The sequence below is a fragment of the Bufo bufo genome, chromosome 8 (assembly GCF_905171765.1).
Source record: "Bufo bufo chromosome 8, aBufBuf1.1, whole genome shotgun sequence".
In the NCBI taxonomy this organism is placed as follows: Eukaryota; Metazoa; Chordata; class Amphibia; order Anura; family Bufonidae; genus Bufo; species Bufo bufo.
This window is the reverse complement of record NC_053396.1, coordinates 20,275,304-20,290,874: the sequence shown is the minus strand read 5'-3', so window position 1 is coordinate 20,290,874 and position 15,571 is coordinate 20,275,304. Positions and strand designations below refer to the sequence as shown.

At 48.3% G+C, this 15,571-nt stretch overlaps 1 protein-coding gene across 2 annotated transcripts; it reads left to right on the top strand.

Annotated features, from left to right (window-relative positions):
- Positions 1-441: 441 nt before the first annotated feature.
- Positions 442-15,356, top strand: ST6GALNAC4 (ST6 N-acetylgalactosaminide alpha-2,6-sialyltransferase 4). Of its 2 annotated transcripts, XM_040404978.1 has the most exons (6): positions 442-562; positions 4,454-4,495; positions 4,987-5,133; positions 10,061-10,470; positions 13,059-13,166; positions 14,127-15,356. In XM_040404978.1, exons 2-6 carry the CDS (start codon positions 4,484-4,486, stop codon positions 14,311-14,313), a joined length of 864 nt encoding a protein of 287 aa, XP_040260912.1. In that variant the 5' UTR covers positions 442-562; positions 4,454-4,483; the 3' UTR covers positions 14,314-15,356. The 2 variants fall into 2 exon arrangements, with proteins under 2 accessions (XP_040260912.1, XP_040260911.1); XM_040404977.1 differs by lacking the exons at positions 442-562; positions 4,454-4,495 and having other exon boundaries at positions 4,833-5,133.
- Positions 15,357-15,571: the final 215 nt, after the last annotated feature.

Genomic DNA, 15,571 nt, shown 5'->3' with positions numbered 1-15,571 from the left:
TCCCGGTTGGGAATTTGATTTCCCAGTTCCTGAATTGGACAGGACCGCGGGATCCCGGATGGTTGGGAGGTATGTGGATATTTTGCTTCACATGATTACGGTAGGAGGAGGAGAGGTGGCACAACATGGTGACTTACTTCCCCCTTCCCATCCTTTATAAGAGGTCCCTGTGGTCTTCAGCAGGAGGTTCTGGAGAAGAAGATGGTGGCTGCCTGTGGTTCCCCTCCCTTTAAGGGGCCCCTTACAGCTGCCTCTATAGGGACACATGGTAAGGAATTGCTAGGTATGCAATTCCCCTGCATTGTATTGTCCTGGCAAGTCCTCAAAATGCACATGACAAGGCCTGTATGCTGAGCCTCCATCACTGCAGGGCACTGTGAGGGCAGTGCCAGCGGCGCGTCCTGTCTCTGCTCGCCCCCCGCAGTGAACATGGGGCGGGACCGCTGCTTCCTTATCCGGGGTAAGGAGGAGGCCTCCACCTCAGGCCTCGGGCTGTGTTATCTGCTCGTCCCATGCCAGGGATACCCAGACCGGGGTGACCGATGCAGCGGGCATCGGGGAGGTGAGTGCGCCCGGGTCTGGGAGGAAGCAGTAAGGGCTGGCAGTGCCAGGGATGCGGGCACCGCTGCCTACGTGCTCTGCATGGCCCGTTCTCTGGAGCTGTGCGGAGGCTGGCAGCCATTTACTGTAAGGGTGTCTGCAAGATGCCAGGACCAGCGGAGAATAATGTGGGTGTCAGCACCCACTACAGCCCATCACTGGGAGAAGCACCCACTACAGCCCATCAGTGCCCCCATCACTGGGAGAAGCACCCACTAACAGCCCATCACTGGGGAGAAGCACCCACTAACAGCCCATCAGTGCCCCCATCACTAGAGAGAAGCACCCACTAACAGCCCATCACTGGGGAGAAGCACCCACTAACAACCCATCAGTGCCCCAATCTCTGGGGAGAAGCAACCACTACAGCCCATCAGTGCCCCCATCACTAGAGAGAAGCACCCACTAACAGCCCATCACTGGGGAGAAGCACCCACTAACAGCTCATCAGTGCCCCAATCTCTGGGGAGAAGCAACCACTAACTGTCACGGCCTCGGTTTGTGCCGCGTCATTTTCGCCGCGCATGCTGGTTGCCGGTGGCAACTTGTTTTTATGCATGTGTGTGCGCTTTCCCTTTTAGGATGTTTCCTTTCCCTGCTTTGGTGTGAACGGGGTTAAGGTGTGCTTGGTAGGTGTGGTGGGTGTGACCTTCTGGCCTCCTACATGTTGGTGTGGTGGAGCCTGAGTGTCCGCTTGGTGTGGAGCTCTGCTCCTGGGCGGAATGATACTGTCTGTGTGCGTGATCCTTATTTGTTATTTTGTGTTTCTTGCTTGGTCTGTCGCCCCCTCCGGTGTGTTGCTGTCATTCCTCCCCCCACCTGGTGTATGTAGTTATGGTGCGGGTTTTGCTTGGAGGTTTGATTATTGTATGATGCTCCGAAAGGGGCGGGCTTTCCCGGAGGGGTTTAAGCGAAGACTCGCCTGTGGGCTTTTCCAGCTTGGAGCCACCTTCCATCATGGCTACGGCAGGTAAGTGAGGATTGCATAGTTATGTTACTGTGTAACTTACCTGCCGTACTGTTTAGCCCAGGGCCTTCTATCCTGCTTGCGAGACACCATTCATCCGTGGTGTTGGATGAATGGGTGGTCTCTGCCCTGTCATTAGGCCTAGGGCTTTGTAGGGATAGTAGGGTCAAAGGTTGGTGAGCATGAGCCCCCTTACCTTCTGAGGCGGCTCATGCGGTAGGAGTCTAAGGTGAGTTCAGGGTTGCGCTAGGTGGTGACCTGCTCCCTGTTCCTTCCTATCCGGCATTGTAGTCTCTGCCTTTGCACGGTGGGGGGTTTTCCCCACTCGCCGTCGTGACACTAACAGCCCATCAGTGCCCCCATCACTGGAGAGATGCACCCACTAACAGCCCATCACTGGGGAGAAGCACCCACTAACAACCCATAAGTGCCCCCATCACTGGGAGAAGCAACCACTAACAGCCCATAAGTGCCCCCATCACAGGAGAGAAGCACCCACTACAGCCCATCAGTGCCCCCATCACTGGACAGAAGCACCCACTACAGTCCATTAGTGCCCCCATCACTGGGGAGAAGCACCCACTAACAGCCCACCAGTGCCCCCATCACTGGGGAGAAGCAACCACTAACAGCCCACCAGTGCCCCCATCACTAGAGAGAAGCAACCACTACAGCCCATCACTGGGGAGAAGCAACCACTAACAGCCCACCAGTGCCCCCATCACTAGAGAGAAGCACCCACTAACAGCGCATCACTGGGGAGAAGCACCCACTAACAACCTATTAGTGCCCCCATCACTGGAAAGAAGCAACCACTAACTGTCACGGCCTCGGTGTGTGCCGCGACATTTTCGCCGCGCATGCTGGTTGCCGGTGGCAACTTGTTTTTATGCATGTGTGTGCGCTTTCCCTTTTAGGATGTTTCCTTTCCCTGTTTTGGTGTGCACGGGGTTAAGGTGTGCTTGGTAGGTGTGGTGGGTGTGACCTTCTGGCCTCCTACATGTTGGTGTGGTGGAGCCTGAGTGTCAGCTTGGTGTGGAGCTCTGCTCCTGGGCGGAATGATACTGTCTGTGTGAGCGATCCTTATTTGTTATTTTGTGTTTCTTGCTTGGTCTGTCGTCCCCTCCGGTGTGTTTCTGTCATTCCTCCCCCCACCTGGTGTATGTAGTTATGGTGCGGGTTTTGCTTGGAGGTTTGATTGTTGTATGATGATCCGTAAGGGGCGGGCTTTCCCGGAGGGGTTTAAGCGAAGACTCGCCTGTGGGCTTTTCCAGCTTGAAGCCACCTTCCATCATGGCTACGGCAGGTAAGTGAGGATTGCATAGTTATGTTACTGTGTAACTTACCTGCCGTACTGTTTAGCCCAGGGCCTTCTATCCTGCTTGCGAGACACCATTCATCCGTGGTGTTGGATGAATGGGTGGTCTCTGCCCTGTCATTAGGCCTAGGGCTTTGTAGGGATAGTAGGGTCAAAGGTTGGTGAGCATGAGCCCCCTTACCTTCTGAGGCGGCTCATGCGGTAGGAGTCTAAGGTGAGTTCAGGGTTGCGCTAGGTAGTGACCTGCTCCCTGTTCCTTCCTATCCGGCATTGCAGTCTCTGCCTTTGCACGGAGGGGGGTTTTCCCCACTCCCCGTCGTGACACTAACAGCCCATCAGTGCCCCCATCACTGGAGAGAAGCACCCACTAACAGCCCATCACTGGGGAGAAGCACCCACTAACAACCCATCAGTGCCCCAATCTCTGGGGAGAAGCACCCACTACAGTCCATCAGTGCCCCCATCACTGGGGAGAAGCAACCACTAACAGCCCATCACTGGGGAGAAGCAACCACTAACAGCCCATCACTGGGGAGAAGCACCCACTACAGCCCACCAGTGCCCCCATCACTGGAGAGAAGCACCCACTACAGCCCACCAGTGCCCCCATCACTGGAGAGAAGAACCCACTACAGCCCAACCAGTGCCCCCATCACTGGAGAGAAGCACCCACTACAGCCCATCACTGGGGAGAAGCACCCACTAACAACCCATCAGTGCCCCAATCTCTGGGGAGAAGCACCCACTACAGCCCATCAGTGCCCCCATCACTGGGGAGAAGCACCCACTACAGCCCATCACTGGGGAGAAGCAACCACTAACAGCCCATCACTGGGGAGAAGCACCCACTACAGCCCACCAGTGCCCCCATCACTGGAGAGAAGCACCCACTACAGCCCACCAGTGCCCCCATCACTGGAGAGAAGAACCCACTACAGCCCAACCAGTGCCCCCATCACTGGAGAGAAGCACCCACTACAGCCCATCTCTGGGGAGAAGCACCCACTAACAACCCATCAGTGCCCCAATCTCTGGGGAGAAGCACCCACTACAGCCCACCAGTGCCCCCATCACTGGAGAGAAGCACCCACTACAGCCCATCAGTGCCCCCATCACTGGAGAGAAGCACCCACTACAGCCCACCAGTGCCCCCATCACTGGGGAGAAGCACCCACTGCCAGCCCATCAGTGCCCCCATCACTGGAGAGAAGCACCCACTACAGCCCATCAGTGCCCCCATCACTGGAGAGAAGCACCCACTACAGCCCACCAGTGCCCCCATCACTGGAGAGAAGCACCCACTACAGCCCATCAGTGCCCCCATCACTGGAGAGAAGCACCCACTACAGCCCATCAGTGCCCCCATCACTGGGGAGAAGCACCCACTACCAGCCCATCTTGAACAACCCCAAAATACTTCAGCTCTATCCCCAGCCCCTTATCTCTGAGATGGCAGAACGGTGCCCAAGCTTTAATCCTTTATTATGGGCATTTTTACGGGTATGACGTAATATGGGTGCTATGTATACTGATGTTGTTTTACTCGTCCTGTGTGCTCTTTGTTGCAGGCCCTCCCGAGTCCCCGCATCTGATGAAACATGAAGATCTTAGTAAGTGATGTGCAGAGCTCTGCTAAGGCCATATTCAGAAGTGGCATTATTTGCAGCAAATGAGCGTACCATACAGGTGGATGAGGGTTTGAAAATGCCACCCAAGTATACGGGAAAGAATTTAATGAACAGGGGTGATATCTGCGGCAGAATCTGCATGACACGTCTGTGGATTGTGCTGCCACGGATCTGTATGTGAGTTTTGAGGGGCATCTGTCAGCAGTTTTGTACCTATGACATTGGCTGACCTGTTACATGTGCACTTGGCAGCTGAAGGAATCTGTGTTGGTGCCATGTTCATATGTGCCCGCATCGCTGAGAAAAATGATGCAAATGAGGGGCACATATGAACATGGGATCAACACAGACGCCTTCAGCTGCCAAGTGCACATGTAACAGGTCAGCCAGTGTCATAGGTACAAAACTGCTGACAGATGCCCTCTAATATAGAATGTTTCTTCTCTAAGTCTCCTACGTGGTCCGTTTCACAGAGTCGGGTGTGTGTGTCCAGTCTGCTGCTCTGTGTCATCCTCTGGTTGTGCTGGATTAAAGCAAACATCAAGGAACCGGCAGAGCCGCCATCTTTTCTACCTCATGAACTGCAGCTCTGGGGATACAGCAGACTTCCAGATGGCGAGGTAAGTACACTGTACACGGGGGTAATGCGTCTGTGACCGAAATGTTACCTTCTCACACATTAACCTGTTAAAGGGGTTGTGCCACGTTTTCAAGTTATCCCCTATCCACAGGGTAGGGGGATACCAAACTGATCAGTTAGGGGTCTCGAACGCTGGGACCCCTGCTGGTCCCCGTTCATTTCTATGGGAGTTCCAAAAATAGGCGAGCTATTTTCAGCAGTGCCATAGAAATTAATGGAGGGCAGTCGTGGATGTGTGGCTGCTCTCTGCTCACCTTGGGTGTCGCATTCTGGGACCCGCACCTATCTGGCATTGGTGGCATAAAAGTCTCAGGCGAGACAACTCCCTTTAAAGGCTATGTACATCTTTGGGGCATTTTTTTAAATTATTGCATTGTACTCATTTTAAGCTAAAAAAAAAAAACATTTTTGCAATTGGTCTTTATTAAAAATGTTGAGCCCTTTTCCCTGCACAGCTTTGAGTTTATTTAGCAGCAGGATCTGAATTTTCACTCTGTTCCATCAGGCAGCTCATCGGCTCCTTATCTCTGCTCTCTGACCTTATAAACACATTCATTATAGCTCAGTTCTTATCTTACTGATAAGAATGTGGCTTAAATTAGTGTTTATGACCTCTTAGTCACTTAGAGATAAGGTTTATTAAATGACAGGCACAAAGTGAAAGTACTAGTCACACAGCTAGACAAACAGTTCAATATTTTTAATAAACTCCAACTAAAAAAATTATATATTTTTTAGCCCAAAATAAGTAAAATGCAACCCTAAAAAAAAAGTACCCCTGAAAGTGTGCATAGCCTTTTAAGTTTTTGTAATATTTTACTGTATTTCTAGATCAGTGAAGCTCATTGTAGCCCCGAGACTCCGGTCATGCACAAGACGATCGGCAGGAAAAAATAAATAAGGCGTTCAGAAAATGGAGACACAAAAACCTATTATTTTTTATTTTTTTTAAATGCTTTATGTAAAACTGAAACAAAGAAAGTAGACATATTTGATATCATTGCGTCCGTAACAACCTGCTCTATAAAAATAGCACATGATCTACCCTGTCAGATGAATGTTGTAAAAAATAAAAACGGTGCCAAAACAGCAATTTTTTTTGTTACCTTGCCTCACAAAAACGTAATATAGAGCAATTAAAAATCATATGCACCCCAAAATAGTACCAATAAAACTGGCCTCTTATCCCCTAGTTTTCAAAATGGGGTCACTTTTTGGGATTTTCTACTGGAAGGGTGCTTCAGGGGGGGCTTCAAAGGGGACATGGCATCTAAAAACCAGTCCAGCAAAATCTGCCTTCCAAAAACCATACGTCGCTCCTTTTCTTCTGCGCCCTGCCGTGTGCCCTTACATCAGTTTACGACCACATGTGGGGTGGTTCCGTAAACCGCAGAATCAGGGTAATAAATATTTAAGTTTTGTTTGGCTATTAACCCTCTTTAATTCTTGTGGAACACCTAAAGGGTTTAACAAAGTTAGTAAAATCAGTTTTGAGTAACTCGAGGGGTGTAGTTTCTACAATGGGGTAATTTTTGGGTGGTTTCCACTAAGTTAGCCCCACAAAGTGACTTCAGACCTGAACTGGTCCTTTTTAAAAAGTGGGTTTTGGAAATTTTTGTTAAATTTTAAGAATTGCTTCTAAACTTCTAAGCCTTCTGATGTCCTAAAAAAATAAAATGACATTTACAAAATGAAGCCAACATAAAGTAGACATATGGGGAATGTTAAGTAATAAATATTTTATAATGTATCATTTTCTGTTTCAAAAGCAGAGAAATAGAAATTTTTAAAATTGCAAATTTTTCAAAATTTTGGGTAAATTTTGGATTTTTTTCATAAATAAAGGTGAAATATATTGACTCATTTATAACTATCATGAAGTACAATGTGTCACGAGAAAACAGTCTCAGAATGGCTTGGATAAATAAGTGTTCCAAAGTTATTACCACATAAAGTGACCCAGAAGGGTGAAAACTGGCCCGGGGTAGAAGGGGTTAAGGGCTCATGCACACAAACAAATTTTTGTTTCCGTTCATTTTTTTACAGGTCTGTATGCAGAACCATTCACTTCAATGGGTCCGCAAAAAAACACGGAAATGACTATGTGTGCATTCCATTTCCGTGTGTCCGCATGTCCGTTACACAAAAAAAAGAACATGTCCTATTCTTGTCCGTTTTGCGGACAAGGACAGGCATTGTTAAAAAAAAAAAAAAAATGGATGCAATACGGATGTCATCCCTTTTTTTTTTTTTTGTGTTTTGCGGACCGCTAAATACATACAGTTGTGTGCATGAGCCTTAACAAAAATGTTGTCTTGCACCCTTAATTGCTGGCCACTAGGGGTCTCCCTTCAGGCTAAGGGCGGGTTCACATCACCGTTATGGATTCCGTTACTGTTTTCCGTTATAACATGGTTATAACTAGAGATGAGCGAATTTCCGCTTATGAAATTCGGTTCACACGTCGTTTGGTGGTAAAAGGTGAATTGCCTTATGGAATCCACTACCACTGACCGTAACGCAATTCTATGACGGAATGCCTCTAATAGAAGTCTATGGGCTGCAAAACGGATCCGTCCCGTTTCTGTTATGCAGGGGAGGACTCCTGCATAATGGAAACCAGGACGGATCCGTTATGCTGCCCATAGACTTGTATTATGAAGGATCAAAACGGAATGCCTCTTATAGGCTTCCGTCTTTTGGATTCCGTTATTTTCCATTATTACGGAAAACAATAATGGAATCCATAACGGTGATGTGAACTCCACCCCTAATTTGTGTGTGCAGTGAAGGACAGGAGCTGGAATGAAGTAGATGATGACGACGATCTGGGGGAGAGAACTGTTCACACTCCTCCATCAGTCCCCAGTCTATGCTCCCAGTATGTGCGATCACTAACCTCCGTCCCTTCTGTACATCTGTCTCCCCCAGATCTTCCTTATCTCCTTCTTTCCTGCTTACTTCAATAAAATCCTCTGAACGGCTTATTGCACACGTGTGTGTGCGCACTCCGTGGCCGTATTGCGGACCGCATTTGCGGATCCACAATACAGGGGCGCCGTTCCGTGTGCATTCCGCATCACGAATGCGGACCCATTCACTTCAATGGGTCCGCAAATCCGGAGATGTGGAACGGAAGCATTACGGAGTGCTTCCGTGGGGTTTCGTCCCGTACTTCCGTTCCGCAAAAAAAGATGGAACACGTCCTATCTTTTTGCGGAACGGCCGGATCGCGAACCCATTAAAGTGAACGGGTCCGCGATCCGCTGCGGCTGCCCCATGGTGGGTGTTTGTGCATTGCTGCCTGCAATTTGCGGGCCGCAGCACGGCCACGGGGCGTACACGTTTGTGAGCAAAAGGCCTAAAGAAGGAGATGATAAGGAGGAGGATCGGGGCTAGAGAGCTGTATAGCAGTGATGCAGTTTAGTGATCGCACATACTGGGAGCATAGACTGGGGAGTGATGAGTGAGTGGGCAAGGTCACTCACCTCTCTGCCTGTGAACAGCTCTCTCCCCCAGATCGTCACCATCCTCTGCCTCATTCCAGCTCCTGTCCTTCACTGCACACACAGCATCTGCAAAGTTAATGCACTGTGGCTGTTATCCTGACTGTAATATAGCAAAGCACATACAGGCACGACAGAGGAGAAGGCTACCGCCCTGGCACCTCTGCTGATCAGCTGTTGGAAGGGCCTGATGGGACTGAGCTGCAGTACCAAGCCCAGCCACTATACAATTTACGGCACTGTGCTTGGTATACAATGAAGTGGCTGCAGCGCTCGCCCAATCGCCATGGACCCTAAGGCTGAGTTCACACGGGCTAGTATTCCGCGCGGGTGCAATGCGGGAGGTGAACGCATTGCACCCGCACTGAATCCCGACCCATTCATTTCTATGGGGCTATGCACATGAGCTGTGATTTTCACGCATCACTTGTGCGTTGCGTGAAAATCGCAGCATGCTCTATATTGTGCGTTTTCCACGCAACGCAGGCCTCATAGAAGTGAATGGGGTTGCGTGAAAATCGCAAACATCCGCAAGCAAGTGCGGATGCGGTGCGATTTTCACGCACGGTTGCTAGGAGACGATCGGGGTGGAGACCCGATCATTATTATTTTCCCTTATAACATGGTTATAAGGGAAAATAATAGCATTCTGAATACAGAATGCATAGTACAATAGCGCTGGAGGGGTTAAAAAAATAATAATAATAATTTAACTCGCCTTAATCCACTTGCTCGCACAGCCCGGCTTCTCTTCTGTCTTCTTCTTTGCTGTGTGCAGGAAAAGGACCTGTGGTGACGTCACTCCGGTCATCACATGATCTTTTACCATGGTAAAAGATTATGTGACGGACCATGTGATGACCAGAGTGACGTCACCACAGGTCCTTTTCCTGCACACAGCAAAGAAGAAGACAGAAGAGAAGCCGGGCTGTGCGAGCAAGTGGATTAAGGTGAGTTAAATATTTTTAAATTTATTTTTTAACCCCTCCAGCGCTATTGTACTATGCATTCTGTATTCAGAATGCTATTATTTTCCCTTATAACCATGTTATAAGGGAAAATAATAATGATCGGGTCTCCGATCATCGGGAAATAATACAATCTACAGAACACTGATCCCAAACCCGAACTTCTGTGAAGAAGTTCGGGTTTGGATACCAAACATGCGCGATTTTTCTCACGCGCGTGCAAAACGCATTACAATGTTTTGCACTCGCGTGGAAAAATCGCGCATGTTCCTGCAACGCACCCGCACCTTTTCCCACAACGCCCGTGTGAACTCAGCCTTACAACTATTGATTCCCCCCCCCACCCATCTGGTACTGAAATCTGTAATGCTGCGCCACCAACCCTCCTCCTGACCTTGTCTGATCAGCATTTTCCTTTTGCTCTTTTCTGAAGCCTCTGGTCAGGAATCCCTGTAAAACCTGCGCCGTGGTGTCCAGCTCAGGGCAGATGCTTGGCTCCGGCCTGGGGCCACACATTGACCAGGCCGAGTGCGTCCTGCGCATGAACACAGCTCCTACTTTCGGCTACGAGTCGGACGTCGGCAGCCGCAGCACCTTGAGGGTTGTGTCTCATACAAGTGTACCTCTACTGCTACGCAACCAGACCTACTTCTTCCAGCACTCCCAGGACACTGTGTATGTGATTTGGGGACCCCCCAGACAGATGGACGTTGACCACGGGATCATGTATCGCGCCTTGGTACGAGCTAAGGACAAGTTTCCTGGAATTAATATCTACACGCTTACTCAGAATATGATGGCCCACTGTGACCAGGTCTTCCAGAATGAGACTGGGAAGAACAGGTACGTGTCCACCATTATGAGTTGTCTATAGATATTCATAGGCGTGACAGATATTACTAGTGGGGCCCCCATGTGGACGTGAGCCTGTCACTTCCTGAGGGGTTACCCAGGATTTTGATATTGATGGCCTATCCCTCTCTTATTCCTACTAGAAGTTTATGAATGAATTGACAGTAGTCTGCAATAAAGGTCCAGAAGGGTGTTACCAGTTGGGGTGTCCCTGCATAGTCGGACAATGGCAGCACTGATTGTATAGTATCATACTGTGCAAGGACATGACCCAACTAGTAACACAGACTGAGCCTAAAAGAGATTTATTTCATATGATAATCACCCATAAGTGTGTATTTATTTATGGGTGGTAGGTAATGGTAAAGGTAGGGTTATGTTTAGGCGCACCTACCCTATGGTGGTGGTGGTATATTAACTTTGGAACAGATTTTTTTAGGTGACAGACTCCCTTTTAAAGTGTTTTTCCGAGTGTTTAATATTGATGAGCTATACTCTGGATAGGTCATCAGTATCAGATCAGCAGGGGTCTGACTCCCAGCACTACTATGTAAGGGCACTAAGGGGGCACTCCACTGTGCGGGGAATACAGGGATCGCATGGCATACTGTAAAGTAAACTCTTGACTCCTCCTGCCAGCGTTAGTGTTATGTTTTCAGTAGGTGGTCTTGACTAGCTGTGGGAGGGGGCATCGGGGAAGGGGGGGTGGCTGAACGGTTCAAAAATTTGCTATGGGGCCATGCCGTTTCTAGTTACTGATTGTAATGCCTGGAGAGCTTAAAGGCTATGTTCACCTTCAGGGGGGCAATTTTTTTTTTTATTATTATTGCATTGTACTCATTTTGAGCTAAAAATCTTTTTTTCAATTGGTCTTTGTTAAATTTTGAGCCCCTTTCTCTGTACAGCCTTGAGATTCTTTAGTAGCGGGCTCTGTTTTTTTGCTGTTTAAACACTCATTATAGCTCAGCTCTTATCTTACTCATAAGGATGTGGCTTAAATAAGTGTTTATGACCTTTTAGTAATTTAGAGATAAGGCAAGTGAAAGTAGGATTCACGCAGCTAGACAAACAGTTAACCCTTTGTGACAGAACAGCTTATTATTTTTAATAAAGACCAATTAAAAAAATTATTTTTAGCCCAAAATGAGCAAAATGCAATCATAAAAAAAAATGACCCTCTGAAGGTGGCCATAGCTGATTGTTGGCAGCTTTGGCTGGTAGGGAGGGGCCCCAACCAGTGGACCTCCCTATGACATCCATATGCCCTATAATGGCTACATCTTTAACCCTTTCAACTGTTGCTAACTATTTATGTCCTGTGCAGTTAGCACTTATATAAACATTGGCAGCGTGGCTTTAAACAGGAGTGCCGTACCTGTACAGTGCCGAAATAAAGCTTTCCTTCTAGCAGGGGCAGGTCAGGTTCCTTAATGTCAGTGACGGTCAGGGACCCCGAGGAGAAGACAGAAGCAGTTTATTACGGCTGCTCCTTTCTCCTGTCCTCGATGCATAGTGCTCAATGAGCCGTATGCAATGAACAGAGGAAGAGGCTATGTTCTCTATTAGACCCGGCAATCACTTGATCACCGGGTGTTTCCGGTATGGCAGAGGTGCAGGGGTCTTAGCAGACCCTGATCAACTCAGCCCATGTAGAATGCCCCATGAAAGGCTGTTTTCCCCTGTAACTAGGGCTCCTTTGGATACCCCAGTTACAGTGGGAAAGTGCAAAATACTAAAAGTCCTGCATGTCCGACTTTATAGTCCGGCGGCCTCTCACCATGAACTGCCGTACTGCGCCGGAGCTCCGCCCCATCCCCATTATAGTCAATGAGGACGGAGCGGCGGTCCGGCGAAATAGCGGAAGGATGGATCCGACAGGGTGAACAGCCTGTCGGATCCGTCCTGCCGCAAGTGTGAAAGTACCCTTAGGCTACTTTCACACTAGCGTTTTTTTGCGGATCCGTCATGGATCTGCAAAAAACGCTTCCGTTACAATAATACAACCGCATGCATCCGCCATGAACGGATCCGGTTGTATTATGTCTTCCATAGCCATGACGGATCCGTTTTTCTATTGTGTCAGAGAACTGATTTTTGTCCCATTCACTTACATTGTGTGTCAGGACGGATCCGTCATGCTCCGCACCACATAGCGGACAGAAAAACTTCTGTTCGCGATGGGGACGCAACCAAACGGAACGCATTTTGGAGCATTCCGTTTAGTTGACAATGAATAGGGACAAAACTGAAGCGTTTTCTTCCGCTATTGAGACCCTATGACGGATCTCAATAGCGGAATTGCAAACGCTGGTGTGAAAGTAGCCTAATCCACAGGATAGGTGCTAACTATTAGATCGGTGGGGATCCTACTACTGGGACTCCCACCAATCACGAGAACGGGGGTCCCGTACCCCTGTTGAAATGAATGTGCTTAATCTAACCGGAATACCCCTTTAAGGTCTTTTCAGTCATGGTCATGAATGAAGAGGCGTTGGTGGGCTTCTAAAAAGCAATAGTCCTCTGTTGGTGGATGCACGTTGGTTCCATATAACCCCCTTCCCTTCATTCTGTGCCCGCAGAGCCATGTCTGGTACGTTTCTTAGCACTGGCTGGTTCACTATGATCTTGGCCATGGATCTGTGTGAGGAGGTCTCCGTGTACGGGATGGTGAGCGAGAACTACTGCAGGTAAGGAGACAGTGCGGACTGGTGCAATCCCCGTCCAGCAGGTCCCTGGAAATGAAAGGGGTATTCCGGTTATATAACGTTATCCCTATACACAGGATAGGGGGTAACCGTTAGATCGGTGAGAGTCCTACTGCTGGAACCCCATACCCTGTGGAGCCCCTTAAAATGAACCGAGCATGTGCCCTGCCGCTCCCTTCATTTCTAGGGGACTTCCGGAGATGGTTAAGTACAGCGTTCAGCTATTTCCGGAAGTCCCATAGAAATGATTGGAGCCCGACTGGCCCGCTCCACAGGGTACGGGGCTCCCGTTCTCGTGACTGGCGGTAGAATCCACACTGATCCAATAGTTATCCCCTCTCCACAGGATAACGTTATATAACTGGAATACCCCTTTAATGTATTAATGCTCGCGTGTGTAAAGAAGTCTCTGCCGAACCTTACAATAGTATTAATAGATCTGGCCCGTGTCTAGTGCAGGGCCTGAGGGGGCGGGGCATGACACTGATCTTTCCGTTGTGTTCATGGAATGCGTGTCACGCTCCGCCCCCTATCCCCCCTTCTGTTTTAGTAACTACTTGCATCCCCCATGGAATAACAATTCTGGAGCATCTATTCTTATTTTGTGCCATACCTCTATTATTCCTTCTAAAAGTTAGGAATGAATTGCTAGCAGTCTGCAATGAAGATCCAGTTGGGGGCGTGTACCTGCACACTGGCAGCACTGATTGGATAGTATCAGACTGTGCAGGGACACGCCCCCGACTGGTAACATCCATCTGGATCTTCACTGCGAACTGCTAGCAATTCATTCATAACTTCTAGGAGGAGTAATAGGGGAACGGCACAACATAGTCATAAGAATAGATGCTCCAGAATTGTGATGCACGTCGTTACTAAAGCAGACTTGTCAGGAGGGCGGACGGTTTGGCCTATAACTAATATAATGCCATCTTCCCCCAGCGACCGCTCACACCCGCCGGTGCCTTACCATTATTATGAAAAGGGGCGGCTGGATGAATGTACAACTTACATGATGCACGAGAGAGCGTCACGGGGAGCCCATCGCTTCATCACCGAGAAAGCCGTCTTCTCCCGCTGGGCCCGAAGGAGACGGATCTATTTTAAACACCCATCCTGGGAGGCTTGAGGCTGGCAGCAACCTCCTTTTTATACTGACAAGCAGACATTTTTTGTATTGGAGGCAGGTAAAGCGGATCTCAGGCGTCAGTCCCCGCCGCTCTTGGCGTTCTGTGGAAATCACAGGAGAAAAGTATTATGACAATCCTAAACCTGCTCATTTATTCGTATACTTTTTATGACTCTTTTAAGACATTTGCCGCTTGCATGTGTTTGGAGGAGGCACAGGGTAAAGGCAAGCGGGTGCACGTACATTAAGTAGGCGTTTGTAGTGAGGCCACGTACAGACGCTACTGTGCTGCTGTGACGTGCACCGAGCAGCATCATGCTGGATTTTGTATGGAACAAGCAGTATTATTTATTTATGTGGTTCTAATCATGGTTTCTGCAGTTCCTCCCAGCACCACCGGGGGGAGCCACAAACCTCAGTGTTAAAACAACAGGTTTTTGTTGGCGTAGCAAATCTTTTTAACAATTCCACTTGTGTACGGCAAGTTCTGACAACCGCAAGTTATTACAGGTACTGGGGACTTTGCTAGTATCACAGGCCACTAAAGGGGCCCTCCGGATTTATTATTTTCTGATATTTGTGCAGGGCTATCTCTGGCAGAGAGATGAATGGAGAGGCAGCGATGGGGATGAGTGGAGTGCAATAGCCTCAAAGACTAGGTTTCATTAAAGGCTATGGACACCTTTGGGGGCTTTTTTTTTTTTTTTTAGGATTGCATTTTACTCATTTTGGGCTAAGTCATTTTTTCAATTGGTCTTTTATGTTCAGCTGTTTCTGAGACACAAGGGTTAAAACTCAGTCTGTTTGCAAGCTCTTCGTGTTTTCTTTGAATCCTGTCAGCTGACAGCTCATGTGTTGCTCTTATCAGACCTATTTAAGCCATATTCTTATCAAGTTTGATTAACATTGAGCCATAATGAGCATTTAGGAGATCAGAGATAAGAGCTACTCATGAGCTGTCAGGTGACGGGATTGAAAGAAAACAGAAAGTGACAGCTTGCAAACAGACTGAATTTTAACACCTGCATCTCAGAAACGGCTAAACATTTTTAAACCCTTTTTTTTAACAAATAAAACATTTTTAATAAAGGCCAATTGAAAAAATGATTGTATTTTACTCATTTTAGGCAAAAAAAAAATCATAAAAAATATGCCCTGAAGGTGTCCATAGCCTTTAATGGGGTTGTCCTGAAGTTTAAGGCTATGTACACCTTGGGGGGCAATTTTTTTTAAATTCATTTTGGGCTAAAAATCTTTT